This window comes from Musa acuminata, chromosome BXJ3-3 (assembly GCF_036884655.1).
Source record: "Musa acuminata AAA Group cultivar baxijiao chromosome BXJ3-3, Cavendish_Baxijiao_AAA, whole genome shotgun sequence".
Classification (NCBI taxonomy): Eukaryota; Viridiplantae; Streptophyta; class Magnoliopsida; order Zingiberales; family Musaceae; genus Musa; species Musa acuminata.
Window position 1 is genome coordinate 5089385 of NC_088351.1, and position 25715 is coordinate 5115099.

General features: G+C 38.4%; 4 protein-coding genes and 1 long non-coding RNA gene across 6 annotated transcripts in view; 2 read left to right on the plus strand and 3 right to left on the minus strand.

Moving 5' to 3' along the window:
- Positions 1-125: 125 nt before the first annotated feature.
- Positions 126-5679, minus strand: LOC135633643 (SUPPRESSOR OF GAMMA RESPONSE 1-like). Its single transcript, XM_065143369.1, has 6 exons — positions 5455-5679; positions 2791-2932; positions 2340-2526; positions 1148-1650; positions 634-987; positions 126-533 (listed from the first exon to the last, which is right to left on the minus strand). The coding sequence occupies exons 1-6, from the start codon at positions 5460-5462 to the stop codon at positions 477-479; spliced, it is 1251 nt and encodes a 416-aa protein (XP_064999441.1). The 5' UTR covers positions 5463-5679; the 3' UTR covers positions 126-476.
- A 704-nt stretch (positions 5680-6383) lies between these two features.
- On the plus strand, positions 6384-7073 carry LOC135633644 (uncharacterized). The gene is made up of 2 exons (XR_010495084.1): positions 6384-6579; positions 6688-7073. It is a non-coding gene; the product is annotated as an uncharacterized LOC135633644 (long non-coding RNA).
- A 2828-nt stretch (positions 7074-9901) lies between these two features.
- Positions 9902-13939, plus strand: LOC103977571 (dihydrolipoyllysine-residue acetyltransferase component 4 of pyruvate dehydrogenase complex, chloroplastic). Its single transcript, XM_009393125.3, has 6 exons — positions 9902-11021; positions 11208-11399; positions 11485-11572; positions 11658-11728; positions 11816-11899; positions 13619-13939. Exons 1-6 carry the CDS (start codon positions 10080-10082, stop codon positions 13721-13723), a joined length of 1482 nt encoding a protein of 493 aa, XP_009391400.2. The 5' UTR covers positions 9902-10079; the 3' UTR covers positions 13724-13939.
- Positions 13940-14219: 280 nt separating this feature from the next.
- Positions 14220-16489, minus strand: LOC103977572 (lysine histidine transporter-like 6). 2 transcript variants are annotated; one of them, XM_009393127.3, is made up of 8 exons: positions 16335-16489; positions 16113-16246; positions 15655-16038; positions 15188-15581; positions 14969-15074; positions 14811-14902; positions 14653-14721; positions 14220-14553 (listed from the first exon to the last, which is right to left on the minus strand). In XM_009393127.3, exons 1-8 carry the CDS (start codon positions 16359-16361, stop codon positions 14455-14457), a joined length of 1305 nt encoding a protein of 434 aa, XP_009391402.2. In that variant the 5' UTR covers positions 16362-16489; the 3' UTR covers positions 14220-14454. The 2 variants fall into 2 exon arrangements, with proteins under 2 accessions (XP_009391402.2, XP_064997124.1); XM_065141052.1 differs by having other exon boundaries at positions 14649-14721.
- Positions 16490-19020: 2531 nt separating this feature from the next.
- The window catches only part of LOC103977574 (preprotein translocase subunit SCY2, chloroplastic), a 29727-nt gene continuing 23032 nt past the window's right edge, over positions 19021-25715 (minus strand). Inside the window, exons 12-15 of the mRNA XM_009393128.3 lie at positions 21666-21789; positions 21449-21555; positions 19342-19451; positions 19021-19260 (exon numbers count right to left, since the gene is read on the minus strand). Of these exons, the coding sequence (XP_009391403.2) occupies positions 19362-19451; positions 21449-21555; positions 21666-21789 (321 nt within the window). The 3' untranslated portion in view covers positions 19021-19260; positions 19342-19361. The remainder of the gene's footprint in view (positions 19261-19341; positions 19452-21448; positions 21556-21665; positions 21790-25715) is intronic.

The window sequence follows — 25715 nt, forward strand, 5'->3', positions numbered from 1 at the left end:
TTGTTAGAGTAGGAAACAGTATACTGATTAATATATATAGATATAATTCAAGCCAATGAAGCTCGAACTTTGGAGATGTAATACGACAGTTTAGAGGTCTCCAAACACACCCTTATCTCGAGTACTGTCACATAAAACAGAAATTAGATATTGACGTTGTTTTTAGCACAAATGTCATAGATTACAAGTTCTGAGGACAATGGCATTTACATCAAGACCTTCTGATACGTGGTGGCGGTTCTCTTAACTTACAAATACAGGTTCTCCAGAATTCTATCAAGTGTTCTTTCACAAGAGTGATCATCAACTGTGAGCTAATTAATTCAGGGGATGGCACAAACTTATACTCAATTGAGAACAAAATAAGCAAAGTTGGATGATGAAAATGCCTGTTTAATTCTCCCACAAAAGGTGCAGCTGCTTGTTGATGCACTAGGCCACCCATGTAAAAAAGATGATAATAGACAGTCTAACTGTCAGTCTGCAAGTTTACTACCAGGCCATGCTAGAAAGCTATCTTGCGATCCAAATTCCTGCACAAGAGATGTTCGAAGTCAGAATATTGACATAGAAGAACACATGCGACTGAAAAGAGCAAAATTCAAAAATCAAGTATGAAATTATGAAGCGTACAAGTTGGCTCAGCCGGAAATCTGGAGGAGTATCAAGTTCAATGTTAGCATGGTCAGTGCCATCTAAATTTTGACATTCTTCCAAGTCCATTTTCAAGGCTTCTGCACCCATGGCAGCATAATCAGATAAGCATAGATTGCTCTTTTTTACTTCTTCACCAGCACAGGAAGATTGACTCTGAAGAAACTCCTCGCAAATAGCAATCCCCTCTGCTAGCTGCTGAGAATCCAGTAGGTACTGTGATTCACCTTCCCACCATTTTGTATCCTCTGTTGGATGCTCACCTTGATCATCAGGCTTATCACCCTCAAGATGCACATGATGCTCTTCATCTCCAGAATGATGAACATTTGACTATTATACAAGAGTTTCCAGTCAGAGACAACCATATGGATAACATAGCAGAAGAAAATATATTGCAACAGAATTCAACCTTTTCTTTTAACTAAGGTCATAATTTTTCAAAGATTATGTTGGAACAAAAAAGTAGATATACTAATTCAACAATGGGTACCTGACCAGATATCACTTCAAGTCTCTCAACATGGTCTTGCTTATCACCGGAATTCTGTTCAGGAGAACCTGGTACAGCACCTGGAGCAGGGTCTAGCTCAGTAACAACATTGTGGTCTATCTCCATGGTGAGATTTTGTCCATTTTTATCACCTAGATCTTGTCCATTTTTATCACCTGGCTTGGACTGCTGCTGATAGAATATTTTAGACACAACATATTCACCATCCTTCTCATCTTCCCCTGTGCCCAAATGGTATTGGTGCATTACCCAATTTGTTTTCTCAGGTTTTTCACCCTTTGTTGTGCTCATATACAAAACCATTATCTTCTTGCATCCAAGGTGTCTCCCATCCACAATTACTGGTTTTGTCTTGCCAGTCTTATGCCAGCGAACATCTACAAGATCATCAGTGTTTATCTTCCGCCTTTTCCTTGTTCCAATATTGTATGCCTTGAAAGTCCTATGAAAAAAGTGAGACACACTTCCATCCTGCTTGACACCTACCAGTCAGAAATTATGCACCAATTAGCAAACTTAAATATAACATCCATATATATATATATATATATATATATATATATATAATTGTACATAACCATCTTAATGTCAAATAGCAAAATGAGCTGCCTCCAAAATATATAGGCAACCTGACATCATACCATGAAGCATTAGTTTAAGAGGCAGCGAACAAAGTCTAAAAAGATTCCTTACTCAATCTTTTAAAATTTCAATGATAAAATTCCAGAATGTTCTCATTCTTCTTCTTGCTTCACCACTTTCCATCACCATGACCACACCATCTCTACCAACACCACCATATCCCTTGCTCCTTATCCTCTGCCACTGCGACCTCCACCACCATATTATCTCAACCATCAGCACCACACTACACCCCAGCATCACATCTTCTAACCTTTTTGTTCCATCACCACTATTGTCCCCTACCTCAACATGGCCAATCTGCCTATTCTACCACATACTGATGGCTGTGATGATGATGAAGGAAAATGAACAAATGGACAAAGGATGAAAGAGTTTATTTTCCCCAAATCAAAGAGATTTGGGAATATCCTTTTTTTTTGTTGATGACCATGCCTGAAATGGATTATTTGCAATAAAATGCACTATAATCAGTTGGAAAAATCATGATAAGATGGTGAAAAAAGGAAAAGAAAATTTTAAATTTTACCTGGCAGCTTCTTAGGATGAGTGTAGCATATTCCATCTTCTTCCTCAACAGTTAGAATGAATTCATTAATGAAAGGATGTGGTTTTGCATCACCTGTCCCAACTTTTGCCATCAAATGTGATATCAGCTCTTGGTCGGATGGATCAAATTTCACACCTTTGGGCAACCCTGGCCATTCCTGGACAACCTGAAGATAGGACAGATTATATTCATGAATTAAGAAAGGTCTTCTTCAGCTATTAAAAATTTAATAATACATATCATATCAAATATGGCTTTTGGTTCTCTTTGTCAAAAGTAAACTTCCGATAATAATTCAACAGCTAGCAAATAGCTTTAGTTGACATCTAATATAATCCACCAGAAAAATAGAGTAGAATAACCTTGTTGATAAGAGTACCATAATTGCATTCCAACATAAAATATATTGACATCTAAAAATCGAGCATACATCACTGTTATCTATGACATGGTTGCATCTAGGACAAGCTTTAGTTGGGTTGCTTATCCATTTGACTTTGCTTGGGTCCACTGTAGCAGAGGCATTTTTAATCTTTGTCGCGATTCTTTTACTGTCAATTAACCAAGATGGGCTGCATAAGAAAATTTCATTTTTTAGTCTCAAAGCAGAAAATATTAAATAAAATAAGTTAAGCAATTTATCCAACTATTACTTGCACCTATATTGTCTAAAAGACACAAAAGAGAACAATGAATAACAAACTCCAAGAAATAGAGAAACAAAGTTCATACATTGAACCTTCAATTACCAGTTGCATATGATATTAAAGAAAAGGTAAAACCAAAACAGCAAACAGAAAAGACAGCAAAACATATCATATCATGCACCATGGAACATGTTCTGATAGATCTCCAAGTCGTATGAAGCTACTTGTGAAAATAATTATGGAAATAGATTAATTGTCCCAAAATTTCCTTTTATCTTCGTATGGCTTAATATGATTATTTAACTCATTATTCTCAGTTCAAACTATTAAGTTAGATGTTCAAGATTTTCATAAAAGAAGTTAAGTTTCCAGTGATAAAGCAATATACAAAATGAAATTATCAAATTCTCATAATGTAGGGAAAGTGCTCCCCATGATTTGAGATTTTGCTTAAACCAGATTGTAAAAACAGCAAGAACTACTACATAAGTAACATTATTCACACTCCAGAATGTGATGAAAATATGTTACAGACAAGTCAATTTTACAGATGATGATTTTGTTCATTTCTCGATGTTTCATCCAAATATGTATGAGCTTTTCAACTCAATGATTCCAAGATACTCAAAAACGAGATAGTTCTTATAATTCTTTTCCCTTGGACACAGGCTTCACAAATGCAGCATAATGTCATGATCCATATGCTTAATCCAAATCTTCACCAGTTTCCACTCTCAGCTACCGATTTCTAGCTCAAGGATACTAAACATAAGTACATTAGGACCAACATGAAACATAGTCAGATATCAATAGGCCAAAAGGCATAAACTTTCCCGCAAAAGAATACCAATGTAGGTTGAATTATCACAAGTTGAAGAAGTAAGTGCAACCAAATATTATCTTGATGAGCCTTAAAAATGTGCATAATGCATATGCTACCAATTCTTTTACAAAGTGACCCAATATGACCTAGATTGGTAATATTAAGGACCTACATCAAGCAGCTATTCTTACAGGGTCCACCTTGGACACAACTATCTTTAAACAATTGCCTTAAATATATAACAACTAATGATTAGATTGGTTCTGTTATATCAGATAACACCATTCAACAATACAAATATGCAGTACTGTTCATCAATGGAAGGAATAGGAATGACGTGATTGTCATGTTTTTGGAAAACTATTGTCAACAGAGCTAAGTGGCAGAAAGAAGTGAGACACAAACCAGATATAAATGGGACCATTTCTAATTTTGTCAGTTGTCGTTGCTTTAATTTTAGTTACATACTAGTTTATGAATCTAAAACAGACCCAACTAAAACTTAACTACTTCCTACTTTGTTCAAATCCACATGTTCCCTTCAGTCAGAGATGAAAGTTCTTTTGTTTAATTTTCAGCCAACTTGCAAGCATCTACATGGAGAAACAAACAAGTCCTGATTAATAACATGATTGCATGATCATTCAACTTATTGCCAACCAGTGAAGCAAACAACAAGCATAGGATTTAGCCAAATAAAGCTAAGTAAAAGCTAGATATTTTAAATCAGTCGCTACAATGGTGATGCATCATTCATTGTGGCATAACTCAAATGAATGTTGATACAATGGTAATAAACAAAATAAATGGATCTTCTCAGATTCTTTTAAAGCTTCATATATGGTGCTTAGGGAAACAAAAATCAGGAAATCACAATACAGATATTCATGAGAACAAAACACAAAAGCATCTATCTTTTAAATAAGTAGATCTTCTCAGACTCAGCTAAACCTTAACTACTCCCTACTTTGTCTGCAAATCCACGTATTCCGTTCAACCAGAGATGAAAGTTTCTTTGATTGTCAGACAACTTGTGAGCATCTCCTTCATGGAGAAAGAAACAAGCCCTGATTAGTAGCATGATTGCATGATCATTCAACTCATGGTAAACCAGTGAGGCAAGCAACAAGCGAACTGGGACAACAAGTTTACATGACCCATATTAGGATTTAATTAAATAAAGTCAGGTAAAAGCTAGATCTTCTAAATCAGTTGCTACGATGCATCATTCTTGTAGGCAACAACTGTCAGGAATTTTACCACAACGAGAAGAAACAAAATAAGTGGGTCTTCTCAGACACCAACAATGACATCAAAATGAAAAGTATTCTTCTAGGGCATCATACACGGTGCTCGGGAAAACAAAGACCAGGAAGTCTCAATAAAGAAGCTTAATGAATCTTCAGACACTATCAATGACATCCGGATCAAAAATGATTCTTCTCCGAGCTTACTAGGAACAGAAACCAAGAAACCCCGACAAAGATAGTCGTTCAAGAGAATAAACACCAAAAATTAACTTTTAAAGCTATTCGGTCAAAAATATGAAAGGCAAATTGTTCGCAGCAGACGAACAACGAAAAAAGGCGCGTTATCGAGATGATCGCTTAGGCGGAGAGCAGACCTGCTCATCCTCGAATGGGGCCGTGATTAAAGAGGGCCGTAGCTTTGATTGAGATTGACTTGCAGAAGGGATCGGAAAGAGGAGGTAAGGAAAGGGATTCGGAGATCGTCGGAGAGTCGTTGCAAGGGACTTTAGGGTTGGGGATCGGTCGGTGTGTTACTAGCAACGGAGCGGAAATTATAGAAATTTGAAGCGACTGTGACTGGGGACTGCAGTTTCTGTTTGATACGACGGCCAACGGCAAAAAAAAGGCGTGGACGTGTCTTTCAAAGCGCGTTCTTTAAGCCAACCCAGTGAAAGACCAGTTTAGGCCTGCTATATATCTTGCGCTTTTATTGGTTGGCCCAAGAGAGATCTAAATGTGTCTTTTTCTTTTTCTGTTTTGGGTTCTTTTATTTTATCCTAAAATAGTGAATTAGGTCTACGAAAAAACACGTATATATATATATATATATGCATTTTAAATAAATATATACTTTTCTAAGTTCCAAAAATAGCATATATATATATTAAATGTTTAAAATTTCTGGATATGTCATTCAATAGGTTAATTACTCTAATCATGTAAAAAAATATATATATATTGAATATTTAGAACATCCTTTACACTTTGGTTGACTATTTGACTTTTCATTTCCTAAATTTAAGTTTAAAGGGCAAAACACAAAGACTATTAATTTAGGATAAATATGTATTTAAAATTTTTAAAAGTAAATGTCATTGATGGCAAATCGTGGAGATTAACCTCAATATATTTTTTGTGAAAATTCCAGGATTAAATATACTAAAGTAATGTTTAGATGGGGTATAAAAATTGAATTACTAATTTTGAAGCTGTATGCAATTTTATTAAAATGAATCTCGCCCAACCCGGATGAACCGGCCCAATCGGTCCAACCGGTCCACGACGAGCCCTTTATGACGTCAAAGTGGAGGGGCCGCGAGAGGAGGCGCTCGTAGGCCTAGGGAGATGAAACACGGATATGGCGGCTGCGGTGAAGCCGGAGTACCCGGTGGTCGACCGGAACCCTCCCTTCACCGAGACCGTGGCCAACTTCAACACCCTCGACTACCTCCGCCTTCTCACCATAACTGGAGTCTCCGTCACCGTCGGCTAGCTCTCCGGTACACCCTCCATTTTCTCCTTCTCCTCGTCTTTTTATTCTACATTCTCTTAATGTCTAGGATTATTCCTCCTCATCGGTGGTGGTGACGATGTTGATCTGGTTGCAGGGATCAAACCCAACGTCCGAGGCCCGTCGACGGTGACTGGCGGCCTCATTGGCGTCTTGGGAGGCTTTATGTACGCTTACCAGAATTCCGCCGGCCGCCTCATGGGTTTCTTCCCCAACGATGACGAGGTGACTCACTACGAGTAGTCTGACCGTCACTGTCGCCCCTTCTTTTTCGCTCTTCTTTTTGCAATAATTTCCTATAAGAAGTAGGTTTTATCATTGATGGTTACTTGTGCTTTTGTTTACAGATGCCTGTTGTTTTCTGTGGTATAAGTACCTTAATGCTTAGCAGTTATGGTTGTTGGTCATGTCCTGTGAATGTGATACTTTTGGATTCGTATTGGTGCAGAGAAGTTTGGAGTCGAATGAATAAACTTATTTTTTCTGATAAATGAAAATGCATAAATTGTTGATCGATGTCAGGGATTTGGGCAGAATTTGCTTTTGGTTTGAGTTTGGTGCCTAGAGTCACTTGATCATCTTTTTTACTTGGTAGTTCTTTTATCTTGGGTGAGAACTCTGATAACTCTAGATTTGTTTCTTGTGTATAATTGCATATTATATGCATAATTGATGGGGTTTGGAATGTGGCTATTGCTTAAAGTTCTGTAATGTTTATATTATGTAGAGTTATTGCATCAATATATTTCCATTTTGGATACTTTTTTTTGAAGTGCTATGTTTTCTCATGCTATGAGTTTTGATGATCTTTGTGATTGTTTTTGTTTTGATTCATCAGAAGTTCTTGATATGTTATTCTTAATTTCCTTTCATGTATCTGCATGTTTGTTATGTTCTTAACCAAGCATATAAGTCTCTTGGCATCGACCATTCAGATAAAATTGTTGATATAAATATTCATCAAAGTTGTAAACCCACCAGTAATTTGTGAATATTCTTAATTTCCTTTCATATATCTGCATGTTTGTTATGTTCTTAACCAAGCGTTTAAGTCTCTTTGCATCGACCATTCAGATAAAATTGTTGATATAAATATTTAACTAAGTTGTTAACCTGCCAGTAATTTGTGAATAGCTGTGGAGTTTGTATTAAACTCTTCTTAGATTAAATTTCATGACTTTTATGTGTTGAAGACAATTTTGATTTCCTTCATGAACATATGTTCATATTAGTGGCTCTTTTCCTGTATTTTCTTTACTCTTATTGAGTAGGTCCACTCATGTAATGATAGACTTGACATTTTGTGATCCACAACAATTTCTGCTTCTTTTTTATGTTCCTGTATTTACTTTGTTTTATCATATGAATGAGCTGGGCCATTGCATTCGTTCATCTAATATTTAAGTTCCAGAGTTTTCTTGTTGCTCAGGAGCAAGAAATGGACTAAATATTCAATTATTTATAAACTGGTGGACTTGGTGGCGAGTCACCTTCGAAATTATACTTTTGTCAGGTTGTAAAATTGTTATCTGTTAACTTGATTCTTCCACAAACCTGTCATATTAAGTATTTTGTGATATCAACACCTGAGTTTAGTGTAATTTTCCATGGTACCATGGTCTGATGCTTGAATGGCAGCCAGGTTGATGTGTTGATGATTAATATGATGTACTTATCTAGTCCAGAGCTCCATAGGCATTCTATTAGTCTTTTGGAGATGTGAATCTGCTTAAGGGGGATTTTAGAATCTTCATCACTGGGGTAATAGTTGCAGAAATCCTTGCAAATTGATACTAGCTATGGGATTCCTCATTTGTGATTTGTTGCAAATATAGAACTATTTGTTTTCCTTTTTCCTATAAACACTAGTTGCTGATATATGCTTAACATCATCTTGGATAGAGATTGGTGTGCGCGGCCGTATGTGTGGTTGTTTTCTATATCAAAATGATAATGATAAAAAAATCATGATGAGCATCGAATGAAGTTAAAAAAACTGTATTAATGATTATGCTGCAGCATGGCTTCTTGGGTGACCTTAATGAACATTTTAATTGGTCAATTGAAATGCCTATTCACAAATGTATTAGGGGATGATTGAGAGGTAAGGGCCAAGCAATTGTTGAGCTTTAACAAATTGGGTTTCAACTCTTGATGAGGTGTGTACCTATCATGATTTCCTGAATGCATAGATGCAACTGCCTACTCCTTTTCCTCAGTAAATTTGTTTTTGTTTGCAAATGGAGCCAGATATACTTATGCAAAAGGTGTATATCCATATTCGCATTAGTATTTGAATCTGGCTATCTAAAATTTTTAGGACACAGATGCAGATAAAGGTTATTTTGAGTTTAAATTTGTCCTAATATCTTATTATATCTACAAGTACCAAGTTTACCTATATTAATGCAAGAAAAAACTGTTTGATTGATTTTTCTATGTATACTATATTCTTTCATCATGTTTCTTTTTCTTTTTGCATCTACTTTGAAAATTGTCTAACTTGGAAATATGATTGACAGATCTGCATTAGTTTCTAAATAATATTAACATCTATACATGCCTAAACTCTGATTCTGTTGTATTTCTTTTATATATCTGGTTTAGATCTTTACAAAAATATGGTCACAGAATCATGCATCTGATTGGTATTTTGTTCCCTTGTATACATTAATTGAGTCGATACTAATGTGATTTCTCCAATATCTGAGCCATATTCATCCTAATTTCATCTCTACTCTTAGGATATTTTAATCGTCGTAACGGTGAATCTAGTCGTATGGTGTTTGAAAACTCATGATAAATTCTTTATTTTATTTTTTGTTTGTTTAGTATGTTGTGTTTTTTTTTGTTTAGAAAAATACAGGTTTCTGGTTTTATGTTTTGTTTGAAATAATGGAAAATACTTAAAATTAATCTTCTTGTCGGGATAAAGAGTTGAGAAGTCGCAAAGAGGATGCTTTAGAAATGTTTTTTTGGTTTCAAAATCAGAAATAAAAATAAATTTGTTGATCATATAAGGAAGCATCCTGTTCATGAACACAGACAATATCAATAAATATTGCAAACCATGTTCACTTATCTTTGCATTCGCCACACAAATAACTATTGAGCTTCTCTAAATAACTACACAAATAAATCAATTTTACTCTTTTAAGGCACAACCTTATTGTTGAAGATTTCGTACATGACGAGCCAGATAACATTACGTATAACTAAATAAAATGTTAATTATGCTCAATCCAATAAATCTATCATTCTCAATAAGCCATACGTATCTTAGAATGCATCTCCGCCTGTGGCGATATTACCACTGTGAGGGTGCGTCCGGTTGGACTAACTCCTACAACTAACCTATCCGAGCGCCTCTTCCAACTTGGCCTCGACATCTCCGCCTCGCTTCTTAAGCGTCCAACCGACCCAATCGGTTCCTCGGCCGCAACGACAACAACAATAAGTAGAACCCCGTCTTCGCCGTCGCCACCACCAATGGCCGCGTCTCCGTCGACCACATCCGTCGCCGGCGCAGGTCCGCTACTGTCCTTCTCCTCCTCCCTTTCCTCCCCCTCCCGCCGCCTCCTCCTGCCCCTCGTCCGCCGCAGCAGCAGCGGCGCAGGGCGCCGTGCCGCACGGATCCCCGCCATCAGCGCCAAGATCCGGGAGATCTTCATGCCGGCGCTGAGCTCCACTATGACGGAGGGCAAGATCGTGTCCTGGGTGAAGTCCGAGGGTGACCGCCTGTCCAAGGGCGAGAGCGTGGTCGTTGTCGAGTCCGACAAGGCCGACATGGACGTCGAGACCTTCTATGATGGCATTCTTGCCGCCATCGTCGTCCCTGCTGGAGAGTCGGCCCCCGTCGGCGCCCCCATCGGCCTCCTTGCCGAGACCGAGGACGAGGTCCCCCTCGCCAAGGCCCAGGCCCAGTCTCAATCCCAGTCTCAACCCGCACCCGTGACCCAATCCCCTCCTTCTCCTCCCTCCGTTGCCTCCCCTTCTCCTCCACCTACGCCTCCGGCTCCGGTAGCCACCCCAGTGGCTGTTTCGGAGGGGCCGAGGAAGATCGTGGCCACGCCTTTTGCCAAGAAGCTCGCGAAACAGCACAAGGTGGATATCGGGACCGTGGTCGGGACAGGGCCGTATGGAAGGATCACCCCTTCCGACATCGAGGCCGCGGTTGGAATCCAGCCAAAGGTGCCTGTAAGTTCTCCATCTCCTGCCGTGACTCCACTGCCTCAGTCTCCAGCTCCAAGTGCTGATACAAGCGCCAAAGCTCCAGCGGCTGCTCTGCCTCCTATTCCTGGCTCCACTGTTGTTCCCTTCACCACGATGCAGGCTGCTGTGTCAAAGAACATGGTGGAGAGCCTCTCGGTGCCGACTTTCCGTGTCGGATATCCTGTGACGACTAATGCGCTTGATGCCCTCTATGAAAAGGTATACTTTTATCTGTCTTTATTTTTTTTTCAAAATTTTTTACTTTTTAATCTAAAAATTGTATTCGGCTACAAGATTCGTTCATTATCTTGTAGGATTGAAATTTTCATTATGATTTATGAGAAGAGGTTTGGTTACACATTTATAGATTACTTTGTTAAATTGCTTACCTGGAATTTTTATCAGGTCAAACCCAAGGGTGTCACCATGACCGTGCTATTGGCTAAGGCTGCAGCTATGGCACTTGCAAAGCATCCGGTTGTGAATGCAAGCTGCAAGGATGGAAAGAGTTTTACTTACAATGAGAGCATCAACATTGCAGTTGCTGTGGCGATTGATGGCGGACTGATAACCCCTGTTCTCCAGGATGCAGATAAGGTTGTAAAAAGATATAGATCGATCACTGGTCGATATCTCTTTTTTTGTTTGTGTCTGTAATTAATCAGTAATTTTATCTGTACAGTTGGATATTTACTTGCTCTCTCAAAGATGGAAAGATCTGCTAAAGAAGTCTCGTGCTAAGCAGCTTCAACCCAATGAGTACAGCTCAGGTAAATGTTTATCAAGTCTCTCTAGGGTTTGCTTAATGTGTTTTTGGTTTGGTTTTCTTCTAAGTGGATGGTCATTTTTGTCTAGGAACATTTACTGTCTCCAATTTGGGTATGTTTGGGGTGGACAGATTTGATGCTATTCTTCCACCTGGTCAGGTATGTTATGTAGTCTTGATTTTCTGATTGGAATATCAGCTTTTTATAATTGTAGTGACTCATTTAATTTGTTTGATTTGTGTTAAGGGGGCTATTATGGCAGTTGGAGCTTCAAAGCCCACTGTTGTTGCTGATGCTGATGGTTTCTTCTCTGTTAAGAGTAAAATGCTGGTATGTTAACATTTTGCTGTCATAGGTATTCTTGCCTGAATGCCGTTAGCTTCTCTGGTTTATGCTAATAGTTGCATTGTCTTTGTGTATTTTATAAATTAAGAACTTTTTAATCTGATTGGCACTCTGAAGATACACTAATGTTCGCCTTATATTTATCAGATAGTTTAACACAGGCCATATGCACTGGTTGGTCGAAAGAATTTTACAATTTGTGCCAAAGTTGGTAAAAAAAAAAAAAATCAATTTCACTTTTTTTTAGCTTCCACGTGAAATGGTTATTCCTCTGAGCACTACAATATGTGTTCCTCACTTGTGGTAAACAAATTTAAACATTTCCAGTTGTTATACCATTTTGAGAGAACTTACAACCAACAAGGCTTTGAAATATGGTTTCAGTTTCTATTTCCTGCTAGCTTATCCAACTTCTTATCTTTGGTTCATTAGAGTTCTAGTCAAGGAATTTAGGAAAACAAGATATTGGAAAATTATGAGAAGAATTAAACAAAAACAAAAAACCTATTGCACACAGTGATTTGTGTAGTCTTACTAATTCTAACCTAAAAGTTGAGTTCTGCATGGAAGTTTTCTTTTTATGTAAAATGTTGGGTACAAGCTTTATCAAATATCGAGGGAGACTTAAAAGGATTTTGTTAAATAACAATTTGAATGGTTTTTTATTTAACTGAGCATATTACTTTGTACATGCAGACCCAAAATAGCTAGCATAATATAAATTGCAGATAAGGGCTCAATTTTTCTCCTCCCATTTTGAACTCAATTAAATTTCTTAAAGACAACTTTTATGTCGTCTTATTTGTGTCTCAGATAAATGACTAATAAAGCCCAAATTGTATATACAACAGAAGACCAATATCCCAAAATAACTATGTGAAAAATGGATGATAATACTTTGAGAATCCCTTTAAGATAGAAATTCCAACAAGAGTTAACCGAACAACTACAGTTCGATTGACTGATCGCAATCAAGAACGTATGTATTGTGGTGTATAGGATATACAGTTTTTTATAGATCAGTACTTGTCCTGCAGATACTATTGTGTAACTAGGACTTCCATTAGTTTCACAGCCAGACCAAGACTATTGTGGATACAGATTGAACTCTGTCCTTCCGAAAGAACCTATGTTAATAGGTGGATATACGAGGGATAGGGGCTGACTAATTTTGTGAAAACTTATCATGCTATGGCTCAGTTTGGTTCGTTTCTGTGTACAAAATTTGTAAGATGAGGTAAATTTACTTGTGTATGAAATTTGTAAGAATGAGGTAAATTTACTTGTGCTTGGTTCATGTGCCATACCACAGGTCCACTTCTGACAAGAGGTCGATAACCTAATAATATAGTCAGCATGATCTTGATGAAAAATATCATACCAAATGGATCTTGTGAAGCCTATTTCTTTGGAATTAGATGCAATGTTACAGTGGTCTATGGTTTTGTGGTTAATTATTTGATCTATGACTTTTGTTTTGTGGTTGCTCTCAGCTCAATATCTTGTATAAGAATCTCATCAATGTAGACAAGGTTGTTGAGCTTGCTTTCTTATCTGGGATCGTAAAAGGGACCATAAACTCACATCTGCAATTAAGTTTGCTGATTTAAAATAACCCTTGCATGCTAGTAAATAACTTGTGTTTAATGCAAGGAAAATTTATTGCTTGAATTTTTCTAAGATTTGTCTCCTTTTCTTTTCCAGGTGAATGTAACTGCTGACCACAGGATTATCTATGGTGCTGACTTGGCAGCCTTCCTACAGACATTTGCAAAGATTGTTGAGGACCCTGAGAGTTTAACGCTGTAGGTTTTTCTCGCAAATAACTATTTGCACGAGCTATCTGTTGTTTTGGTAGCAGTAGTTGAGAGCTTTCTTGGCATTTTCTCTTCGATAAACAGATTAACCTGTCATTAAGGTATATGCTTCTTGTTGTTGTGTTTGCAAGTGTCCAACTTTGCTAGAAAGTATTAAAGATGTTTGGAAAATTTTTCGACTTCAATAAAATTTGATATTTCTAAAATACCTAATCAGTCCAAAAGAATGAGATCAATTTTCTTAATTTGTGGTGGTTATTTTTCATGGTTGCCATGATTGACAAAACTTATTTATCCTATTCAGAGTTAGAAAGTCAAGTACTTTCTAAACATTAATCATTTTTTTTATATTCTTTTATTTTGATGTAAGGGATCTCAGTCTAGAGATTTTATCTTTTATATATGTTTTTAATGTTTCATGCACATGATCGAACTTGTACAGTCAAATGAATTCTATTTAGTGCATCCAATGCATCCAGGAGATCCTATGCAGGTCTAAGTCCGCTTGAAGTTTACCAGTAATAGTGGAAATTTAATCGACCATACACTTTCTCTTCCTTCAACACAACCTTGGGAAGGAAGCCTCACAAATTTATTGAGTAAACTACAAAACTTGTAAGGCTAGGACTAGCATTTGCATTCAACCATAGAAAAGAAGTCACACAACTCATCTTACATGAGAGATCGATACAGTTCCCCAAGATAAGCAAAACATAATCTCCTTCAGGAGTAAAAGCTGTAGGTGGAAGAATCTACGAAAATGTTCCTCAAGCCCCCAATTGTCGAAGCAAACATCATAAGCACCCCAACTATGATGCAGCCCTATCAGAAAGAACCAGCAAAAAAATCCTCATGTGTCAGGTTTTGCACATCTGATTCTTTATAGATAACAATACAAAGAATCAAGTAATAGTTACTTGCCCAATTAGCAACCCAGTGACGGCTAAATCTCTTTGGCTTCTTGATTGCCAACCATATCACACAGGGTAGCTGGAACAATGCTCAGAATGTAACCAAAGTTTCAGGATTCATGTAGCGAACAAAGCATTAATTATATTAGGAACAGTGTTTTGACTCACGAAGTAGGAAGTAGGTGTAAATCCAAAGCCGCCAAAGAACCCCAAGAGATCAGCGAAGAATGGAAATGTGACTCCAACAAAGAGAGTGAAGGCTGCAAAATGAACACGCTTTTAGGACTGCAGTTTTCATGATATTTACTATGACTTGTTATTCTTACCGACGTAAGCAGATCGAGCAATCAGACGCAGAGCAATTCCAGGTGGAAGTTTCAATCTTGTGATCAGTATGCTCTCGATGCTGTCGAAGACGGGCATTGCATAAACCTGCAACTCATCCAAATTAGTATCGCCAGTTCTCGGAGACATGTTAGCAATACTGCCATGAAGGCCAAGACACGCAGTCGGTGCCGCATGAGATGAGCATATGTTTCACTCACTTGGTAGCTTCCAATGACATGGATGACCACCATGAGGTTGGCCGCCGCGATGAGCCACCGCGGACGCTTGAGTGCCATGAGCACGTTGTCGTCCACCTCCTGGCCGAAGGTCCAGTATCCGGCCATGGCCACCGGGAAGTAGCAGAGCGCGGTGATGAAGTAGGCCACGACTGTGCCCTTCCACATGGGCATCCTCGAAGGCTTGGTGGGCGTGGAAGGGATGGTCGCCTGGATTTCCAGGATCACCCCGTGGCCGGCGTAGGCGAACGCCACCTGCCCCAGGGCGCTGAACACCCTGAACATGGAATCAGACGCGGTGGTCATCTTGTACGCATAGCTTACGTTGCTCGCCGGGCCTCGAGCGAAGCAAGCCACCCATGTTATCGTGGAGTAACTGCAACCCCAGAAATGGAGGGAGAAAACCATTAGAATGGGTAAGTATCGACCTCGATGGATCATGCCTTTACCTTAGTGACATGACTGCTGCTGCTAAGGATACAGCAGCAATCGAGTTCAGGTTGGGGAGCTGAGATAGGAAGAACTGAATCGAGCCAAAGATGCAGATCCAGTAGGACTGGTGCAGCTTTGTGCTCTCGGGATACAAGATCTCCATGAACTTCTCCAGGCACTTGCCGCCTGTGACCATGTACACCGTATCGCAGCCGACCTGGACGATCAACTGCTGAGGGACGACGATCCACAGCCCCAGTCGGGGACCGAAGGCGTACCGTCCGAGGTCGCTATACCGATCGAATCGAGTCCCCGGCACGCACTCATGGAGTTGGATCATCAGCCACAGGGTGTACAAGGTGATGCACCAGGAGACCACCAGTGCCAGCGTCCCAGGACCCCTGCAACCATCGAGACCCGACTACGTTCTTAGCTTTAGTTCTCCTTCAGAAACAAGAACTCATCGATGTCTGACCATCCCAAGTGTGCCATGGCATAAGGCAAGCTGAGGACGCCGGCGCCGACCATCGCCGTGACGTTGTGGAACGTCGCGTACCACCACTTGGCGCGTCGAGGGCTGGCCTCCTTGGAAGCATCATCACCGGCCACCTGAACGCAGCAAAGCAGAAGAGTCATTGTGCTATCGACCAAACAAATTGGATCAAATGGAAGCATGCAGTGCAGAGCCCTCCGAGACCTGAGGAAGGACTGAGGTGGAAACCATGTCGGTTGAATGGCAATGCTCTCACACTGATGGTTTGGTGCAACTGCAGCGGTATTTGTAATGGCTCATCAGTGGAGTGTCATGATTCATATGGTTGCTGGGAGAGAATCTGAGGCTCTCGCTTTAGGTGATCAAATATAAAATTCTTGCCCCGAGCATCTTAATTTGCACACTTGATCATCCTGAAAAGGAAAAGGAGAGGCTTCAATTCACCAAGATGATTGGAAACATTATCCTTGACTGAAGGATGGGATCTGTGAATTCTGTATTGGATAGTTGTCTCACAAACAGCCACGAACACAAGTAAATAAAACATCTTTAAACCATGACTTGGCATCAAGATCGACTTAGTGGTGTTAGGTGATCAATGAGGTAGTGAAATTTGACTGAAGTAAAGATCAAGCATAACTATCACATCTTTTGTTGCTTGCTTCTGTTGGGTGTTTACTATATGATGATGATGATGATGATGAAATTACTGTATGAGGTGCTTCCAACTTTCTTCAGGTAATTCAATTGTATCCTGGGAAACGGGAGGGCCAAACTTGGTTGGTGGTAAGTAAACTTTGAATGAGTAATATCAATTGAGACCTTATGATACAAGTACTGAGAACCAAATTATATATATGCGCATGTAATGATGAGGGCATATATATGATTACGAAGATCTTCTTTTGACTAAATTCCAAGCTCTACCTGGTCACTTTCTGCAAGAGGCCCAATTCAATGTATGTCTTTATAAGAAATGCATTGTGGAAGCTTCTCAAGCATGATTTTTATTGGTTATGCACCCACATGTTGCTTCTTTGATCCAAGAGCCATTAGAAGATGGTATTGCTAATAGTCAATCCATTAGGGAGAAGCTTTAGGTTACTATTGCTTCTTGTTAAACCAAGAAAATGTAAAGTAGCTTCTGCTTTATATTCAATTTTGTACTCCTGTCAGTCCATATATATTATATATATGTATACACTATTCATCAAGAAAATGTAAAGAAATCTGTTATGTTCTTGTTATCCTGTGCTTCACCAAAAAGTTCATGGCTCATGTCACTTGGAATAAAGTTGAGGCTTGTTTTCCAATTGTCCATGTAGGCTATATCTCTCAATGTGCCACATGATTAAATAATGATTGGAATTTGGTTCCATATCAGTGCACTTTGTACACCTTTAAAACTGTCTTCCAGAACATGATAATATTACGGATAAAATATCTCTTGTAGATATATATATATATATATATATATATATATATATATATATATATATATATATATATATATATATATATATATCTGACTTAATTTATTTTGTACATATGTCATGTAGATGTATGTTAACCTAGATATTGATGTTATTCTCTTGTCCTCTGTGGAAGCCACGTGCAGACATCCATAAAATGTTCGATATTAACTGATGAAATAAAACATAAAGCTTTGCGAAGCCAATGTAATCCCGATTATGATATTTTGTACAAATGTTATAGGATTATAGATCGGGTGGTTTAACATATCGATGATTATTAATATATTATTCTATCTTTACCGATACCTAATCGATAATCTCGACAATTACATCATATGACACATAGGGCCAACACCACAAAACAAATAGCATGATATTATTAGAAAGTTGAGTCGATAAAATATTACTCCCTATCCCTTGCTTTAGCGTATGACTTCATGATCTCATTCATAATCGAACAATACATATAATGTTCTAAAAAGCTATAGAGTTATGTTCTAAAAGTGGCTTCCCCATCATATTGACTTAACATGATCCCATTTATAATTGAACCATACATATAATGTTCTAAAAAGCTACAGAGTTATGTTCTAAAGGTGGCTTTTGCATCATAATTTTAGTATGTCCTGACATAATTTTAGAGTTATGTTCTAGAAAGCTATAGAGTTACGTTCTTAACATCAAATGAACATTTATCGAGTATGGTGTGCCATAATTTTAGTATGATATTTTATTGAATACATTCAAGATCTTTTATCAAATCCATTTATCTCCCAACATCACGCTTCGCTTGTAATGTAAAAGATTTGCGTTTAAACCAAGGTCGACTCCGAATCCTCTTCACATGAATCTGGAACCAACTTGATCCCAATCTGAATCTTAATGCAAGACATGAACGGTTTAACGACACTAATCTCCACATGAATCATAAGAAGAGTGCGTGTCCGTGTCGATGAAAATTCGAATCTCTATGTTTTCTATTGTTATTTAACATGACATGGTAGTTTACAATCATTAATCGAGCTTGGGACATACATGAGAAGAGATACCGGTACTCAACTCAAAATGATGCTGGAAAGCACAACTTGATGGGGTGCATGAAAGATTACCTATTTACCGAACGCAGTGGTATTCCTTTCTTGTAAACAAATGGGAGAAAAAACACTTGAAATCTAAGCGTTCGTTGACTATTAATTTAAATCCAAAACTCATGCTGTCCTCTTTAAGTTTTCCTGTGAAAACAAATATACTGAATAAGACTCAATCCTGTATATGGTATTGTAGAGAACTCACCAGATGGGGACCACCATACTTTTTAATATCCTTCAGCGAGAACACAAACAAGTATTGGTGAAGAAGCAGTGGAGAAAACACAAACAACAACAAATGGCGACTACGAACTCCGGTTTAGATCATATGCTGATACGATAGGGTTAGTCATTATGCGCTAAATATCTTCACTAAATGTTCCATCTTGTCAACCCACATTTGTAACTCTGGGTTTCTGGAGATCTAACGTTGGTTTTTTGCATGTCAATAGTAGATGCTACCAATCACAATCAGAGCTTCTACATTCGTGAGAACGTGACCTCTTGCACTGTACCTCCATTGGCAGATATCGTGTAGTCACACAATACCGCTACAAGTGTTGTTTACTGATCATGTCGGCAGTAAAATATTAACATGAATTCTGAGTACAGAAATCTCTTGAAGATATAGTAACACAAGGGAGTTACCTCATTGTGATGTATGTATACTATACACCGTATCTCCTTAAAACCTTGCTCAAGGCTGGCATCACATTATATGCCTGATAAGATCTTCTCAATTCTATAATCGAACCAACCTGAGATAGTAGATTTAAAGAACATCATTATTCACAATTATAACCAATATGTAAGCAGCCAATATGAAGAACTTATAATTCAACACAAACTGCTGCATGATGCATGGGGAAATGTGCATGATTTACTCAAGATAGTATTGTGGCATTTCATGATTGCTCCTGATCATGTAGGAAGTTTTTTTGTTTGAAAAGTGTGGACAAACAGTTTCGTATTCTACAAGGGAATGGGAAAAGAAATGTGGACTATTGTAAACTGTTTGATATTTATCTAAGAATGATAAAATTATCGTTTTCTAGTTTAACAATTGGATGACAGGAGCTAGTTTGATGAATTAGCACACAGTTGACCAAAGAAACTGATATGGTATATAATACTGCTATGATAAGTAGTTGATTTATGGGAGAAAGCCAGGTTGTGCATAATTGAACAAAGGGATAATAAGGTGATCTGGCAACCTGAAAAATCTGACAGATTTTGTATGAAGAAGGCCTTGTTTGAAATTAGATCTAAAAATTCAAGTCTAGTGGTGCAGCTATCATGTATAAATAAAAGATAACCAGGAATGTGCCCTTTTTTATTTTGTGTGTGTGTGTGAGAGAGGACTCAAGGGTCAGAACAAATTGCTGAAGTCGGACTTCTGCAACAGGCTTATTGTGCTTTGTGTAAAGAATGACCAGTTTTTGTTCATGTGTGCCTTTGTGATGATGTTGGAGAGAATTGTATTGCTATGTGGAATTCACTGGGTGAATTAATCTTTAAACCAAGAGGTGTTGTAGTTTAACAATTTGTAAAAAACTAGACTATTGTAGCCTTAAAAGGATTCCCAAAACAATAAGGTTTAAGGATAAAATACAGAAATCAGACAACAGCAATCAAAGAATTTCCAGTCAAATAAAAAAGAATACTCTCCGATGTGTCAGGATTACTGAACTTCATAAAAGAACCACCTAATTTCTGTTTAAATCAGTTTCAACATGGGAGTGAAAGATTCAACTGGATATTGAACTTCAAAGATGAACAACCTAAGCCCGATTGGACTATACATGGAGCTCATGTTCTCCATTCCCTAATTTGTCCAAGTATCTAAGGAACACAAACCACTCATCTTATCCAGATCCTCTTCCTGCAACATGTTGCCGCCTATTAGGATAACCTAACTGCAATATCAACTTTTACCATTTGCTGATGGGCAAAACTGCTACACCTATGAAATCACAAGTTCATGCTCAGGATATTTTACTCTCAGTTGAGATTTAAAAGTAAATAAAACGACAAAGAAAATATAAAATACAAACAACTTCATTGATGGGAAGATACACTCAGGCATTATACTTTTGTCTCTGGAGAACAAAGAGATGTCAGATTACATATATTGAATCATTATGTGAAAAATGCACTATAAACAATTGAAGCATTCAAGGCATTCAATTACGGAACTGAACATTGCTCAAATATTTAAAATATGATAAATTGTTGAGAGAAGGTTATTCATAAGATAAAAGTATGTTCCACAGAAGTATCTAATCTGCCACTTAATATTTGATGCTAACATATTCATATGCTGTATTGGGAGGAGCCACATGCACTGCGTCCTGCTCTTTTTATTCATAGAACTGAAAATAAATCTCAGCCACAAACTTCCCAAAAATAAAACTCTTTTAGAACTAGTATGTGTGTCAACTCCAGATCTCAATAATCAATGGTTAATAACAAGTTAATATCAGAACTAAAAGGAGGAGATCCTGATTACAGGTTTAACTAATACCGAATTAGATGAGATATACAATTTTGATGATCATAAGCTAAATATCAGTTATATGATTCCTAAGCAGTCAATACAATAGAATATATTCACAGATCTGTAACTACAACTTGGAATCAGATGAAATACCAAAAATGCATGAATGGTAATTATAAAAAATTAATATATAACAAAACTTTCTAAATCAAATTTATCAAACTCAATAAGAAAACCACAATGATGAACCACACTTACAATGATTAAAACTGACGTAAGCCCAACTGCAAATCCCTCATTGATATGACGTAAATAATGATCAAGCAAGGTAGAACTCGTAGCCAATACACTCAATAATAATCCTCCTGCAATATCTCAAGATACACATACACTGACTATATATCACTAGAAATTATCCAGTACTAAGTATATGAGATACATAATAGAAAATTTAAATGATTTTTATAGAGAATACCCCAAAATCGAGTTGAAGTTTGAATTTTTGCTAAATACTCTATAGTTGCTTTTCCAGGCTTTACATTTGGTATCCTGGCACCCATTTTTGTCATGTAATCAGCAATTTCTTTCGGTAAGTTTGCCTGCAAGTTGGATAGGCAACATTTTCAGTTCGATGAATCTTTTAAATGTTAATCTTTTTTCTTAACCATACATCCAGATTTTCATCCAGGTAAGATCATCTATATTTTAGCCACAAATATGTCAAAACCACGAACTAAATCTTAGGTTAGTTATGGTTCATTAAGGGTGACTGGACTGATATTTCTGATCATAGCCATTTCCATGTGCAAGCAAAAAATACACCATGTCATTAAATGCAACAACAGTCAAACTCAACCTATAGCGTTGATAAAAATGACTTCGAAAATTCACCACTTAACAAAACCAAAAGAATTTTTCAGATGAGTTTGAATCATGAAGTATATCTTGTAATCCGATATTACAACTTATCAAAATATTGACATTATAAATTGTTTGAAAAGAGAATCATAAAGGGATTATCTGTAGAGAATTCTGAAAGGTTTTAGAAGAGCTCAAATAGTTGATATGTTCATTAATATTATATTTTGATTATTTTCTGCCTGAATAGAACTGTCTCCATTTTGAAATAAACTACGATCAATGGTCACAATTTTAACTTGTTTGTTGTTGATTGATAAGTGTCTAATATGTAACCAAGAAAAAAGAAATGAAATGCAATGCCAATGATATAGTCATATGATCTCAGTCCTATAAGATTTTTCAAACCAGCAAAATGAAATGCCAATGATATCGAGATTTTTCAAGTCATATGATATATTATGAATTTTCAATATGTAACAATAAAAAACTACTTTTTTGCTTGAAAAATCTCTATATTGGGAATCTCGATGATGTTCCATCTATTAACTAGAACAAGATCATTTCTCTAGCCTCTAGCTATTGTTAACCGAAGCCAAAACAAATGTCATGCTCATGTTCACCTATCAGCATGCAAAATAGTTCACAAGTTTATTTTACCATTGGCCTTTCAAGCTGAAGAACAGCTGTTAGTCACAAGAAACTTGAGCATCATGCTAATAATAATTTTAAGATTCAGATGTTTTAGTAGTTGTTCCTTGACGCAAGGACTGCCGTATCATGCCTACCGATAGTATCGGTGCATGGGCGGACTGGTACATATCAGTCGGTACCAGCATACCATATGTCGGTATGCTAGTACATACCGGTTTTTAGAAAAGGCTGAAAATGACCCAAAATTCACAAGAAAAATCTTTCTTAGGTTTTTTTATCATAATTTAATGGTAATTTTATTATATTTAATTAAGCATAGAGTGTATATGAGGTATAAATAAATGGATAAGGTTGTGATGAACCCTTAATACCGCGAATTCAGGCAATAACATGTTTAATCTTTGTAATTATGCATTAATATGCCTCTAATTATATGAAATGATGAATAAAATATAGAAAGAAGCTAAATACCTTCAAATTGGATATAAATTCCATTAGATCCTGAGTTCGAATCTCTCTTTTATCCAAATCAATAGCTTGAATGCTTGATTATCATTAACTACCAATTAGGAACTTTAATCACAAGCGAGAGTGTAGAGTGTGAGAATGAGAGTGAGAATGAGAAAGTAAATGAGCATGAGAGTGATGGAAAGAGGGGGAAGGACTAGATTTAAAGCCCCAAAAGAGGCCCCAGTGGTCAATTCGATTGTTGGGGTCAAACTTGACTCAATTTGGATCGATAGGAGTTAAATTCCGACCGAACCGATACTAACTTGTATCGGCTGATACATCACCTGTATTGGCCGATACTTGACCATTTTCCTGTGTACCAGTGATTTAAAAAGCGCTAGGCGCCAAAAGGCGCCAAGGTCCACAAACGCCCGAGGCGCTAGGCGCTCGCCCGAGCGAAGCGAGGCGCTAAATTATAAAAATATATAATATAATTATAAAAATATATAATATAATTATTTAAAATTATCTAAATTATAAAAATATATAATATAATTATAACAATAATTTCAAATAAATAAAAATTAACAACATTAAAATCAAAATAATATATTATTAATCTATTAACAGAAAATTAATCATTTCAAAATTCAAATAAACTTAATATTAAGAGTATACTGAGCCTGATGGAGAAACGAGGAAACAGCGGCGAGCGGCGACGGTAGCAGCGGCGGCGAGCGACGGCAACAGCAGTAGCGGCGAGCTGTAACGGACAAACTTCTAAACAAGATGTTGGATGTAATGCTTATGTCTGTCCGTTGTCTTTTGGCATGTTCATGCCTTGTACAGCAGGTAGAGGGGCGGCCGAAGACTTATAAGTCCCATTTTAGTTGGGTTGGTGGCCTCTTTAGGCTTGTAAATAAAGGTTGTGTCATGTGGACACGTGCGAGAGCTTTCTCGGTCTGTAATGGACCATTTTACCCTTTGTTGTGCAACTATTCAGAGCTTGTAAAGTCTGTTTGTAATTTGCATTGTCTATGAAGTGTTTTTCGGACATGTTTGCTTGTGGATCCCGATTGAGGCGTTCTTTTTAACCCGTTCTCTCTTTTGTTGGTCCTAAGGGACAATGGGAGGCTTCGGGGAGGCTGACCTTTGCGGACGGACGCGCGAGGGTGCCGCACGCCTTAGGCAAAACCAGCTAAGGTCGTGACATTATGGTATCAGAGCGGGACAAGCACTCATAGAAACACTTGACATGCAAACGTGGGGGACCTAGCGGGGCTGCGTTGAGGGCAGTCAGCACACGCGCGACCGTTTGAGGGAAAACGGGCATGGAGATGTAGGGAAAAGAGTCGCTCAGAGGAGCGGGCATCTAACATTGGCATTTTGAGGAATGGCCAACCCTTCGCGCAAGAGGCACCACGAGAACAGGCAAGCTTGGAAGAATTCGGAGCGCACAAAGGTTGGGATGGCTGAGTTTGAGCTACGGCTCAACGTTGACAACTATACTTGATGGTGCTCTAGGCAAGCGAGGCGCTTGGCAAGAATGAGACCATCCAAGGTGGAATGAGTTGTTCAACGAACAAAAGAGTTATGCAAAGCTCACAGAGGTGAGGGGAATTGCTAACTCGAAGAATTTGGTACTCATGCATGGGCTTGTATGCGGACGATGGAATGTTCGTGGCCATCCCAAGGCGACCGAGACTCGGCGCCATGGAGCATTGAAACTTTCTCTTCGTCATGTGAAGGATACGTCCGGAGGAGGCTGAAGTGTGCAACGAGTTTAGCATGTTGCTAGGCCTTGAGGGGTGCGGCGGTGGCTGTATTGACGTGGAGGCGCAATCTAGCAAGTGCGTTTGCAAGAGGCAGAACAATGCACAGTTTGTTCAGCAGATCGGAGTAGTCCAAGGGGATGGGGGTCTCCGAAACGAAGAGAGATGTTGCTCCAACGGGACAGTTATCTAGGAGGGATAAGTCTCGGCACTCCAGAGGGAGAATCATGTGAGACAGACTTCACATGTTGAGGAGTACCTCACAAACAACAACTTCATGAAGCTCGATGGACTGAGCAAGCGGCGAGGAGTTGTCGCATGATCTCGCTCGAGAGAATGCATTGGTGGATGCATTGCGAGATCAAGTGGGGGAGCGACCTGAAGCAACTTAAATGAAGGCACACTTAGAGTCGATATGGAGATCGGACTCAAGGGAGGGTTGACCCGTGGAATGGTGGGCGCGAGGGCCACCATCGACTCAATGCAAAAAAGAGGAGCGGAGCAACTTGGCGAAGTACCCAAGCCGCCTGAAGGGAGCCAGCAGAGAAGTTGGAACATGGAGCAGAAGCACAGTGCTTTCCTTAGACAGAGGTCAAAGACATGAACTCTTGCAGAGGCAAGGGTAGGATCATGTTGTTCCATGGGTCCTTCATTCTGACGGAGCGGACTCATCTTGCATGGTGCCAAAGACGAAGGGAGCTTCTGGGCACATGCACCTTATCTCGGAGGAGCATTTGATGGAGGAACTAAGGCGACTCAATTTGCGGAGGCGAAGTTGGGTTCAGGAGGCC

Coding starts and splice junctions, on each gene's coding strand:
- LOC103977571 (XM_009393125.3), top strand. CDS start 10,080: ATGGCCGCGTCTCCGTCGACCACATCCGTCGCCGGCGCAGGTCCGCTA. Junction 11,022..11,207: donor TTGATGCCCTCTATGAAAAG/GTATACTTTTAT, acceptor AATTTTTATCAG/GTCAAACCCAAGGGTGTCAC. Junction 11,400..11,484: donor TTCTCCAGGATGCAGATAAG/GTTGTAAAAAGA, acceptor TTATCTGTACAG/TTGGATATTTACTTGCTCTC.
- LOC135633643 (XM_065143369.1), bottom strand. Junction 2,527..2,790: donor ATGTCATAGATAACAGTGAT/GTATGCTCGATT, acceptor TCCTATCTTCAG/GTTGTCCAGGAATGGCCAGG. Junction 988..1,147: donor TTGAAGTGATATCTGGTCAG/GTACCCATTGTT, acceptor CTTGTATAATAG/TCAAATGTTCATCATTCTGG.
- LOC103977572 (XM_065141052.1), bottom strand. CDS start 16,361: ATGGTTTCCACCTCAGTCCTTCCTCAG. Junction 14,722..14,810: donor TTACACCTACTTCCTACTTC/GTGAGTCAAAAC, acceptor GCATTGTTCCAG/CTACCCTGTGTGATATGGTT. Junction 14,554..14,648: donor CTGGGTTGCTAATTGGGCAA/GTAACTATTACT, acceptor TCTTTCTGATAG/GGCTGCATCATAGTTGGGGT.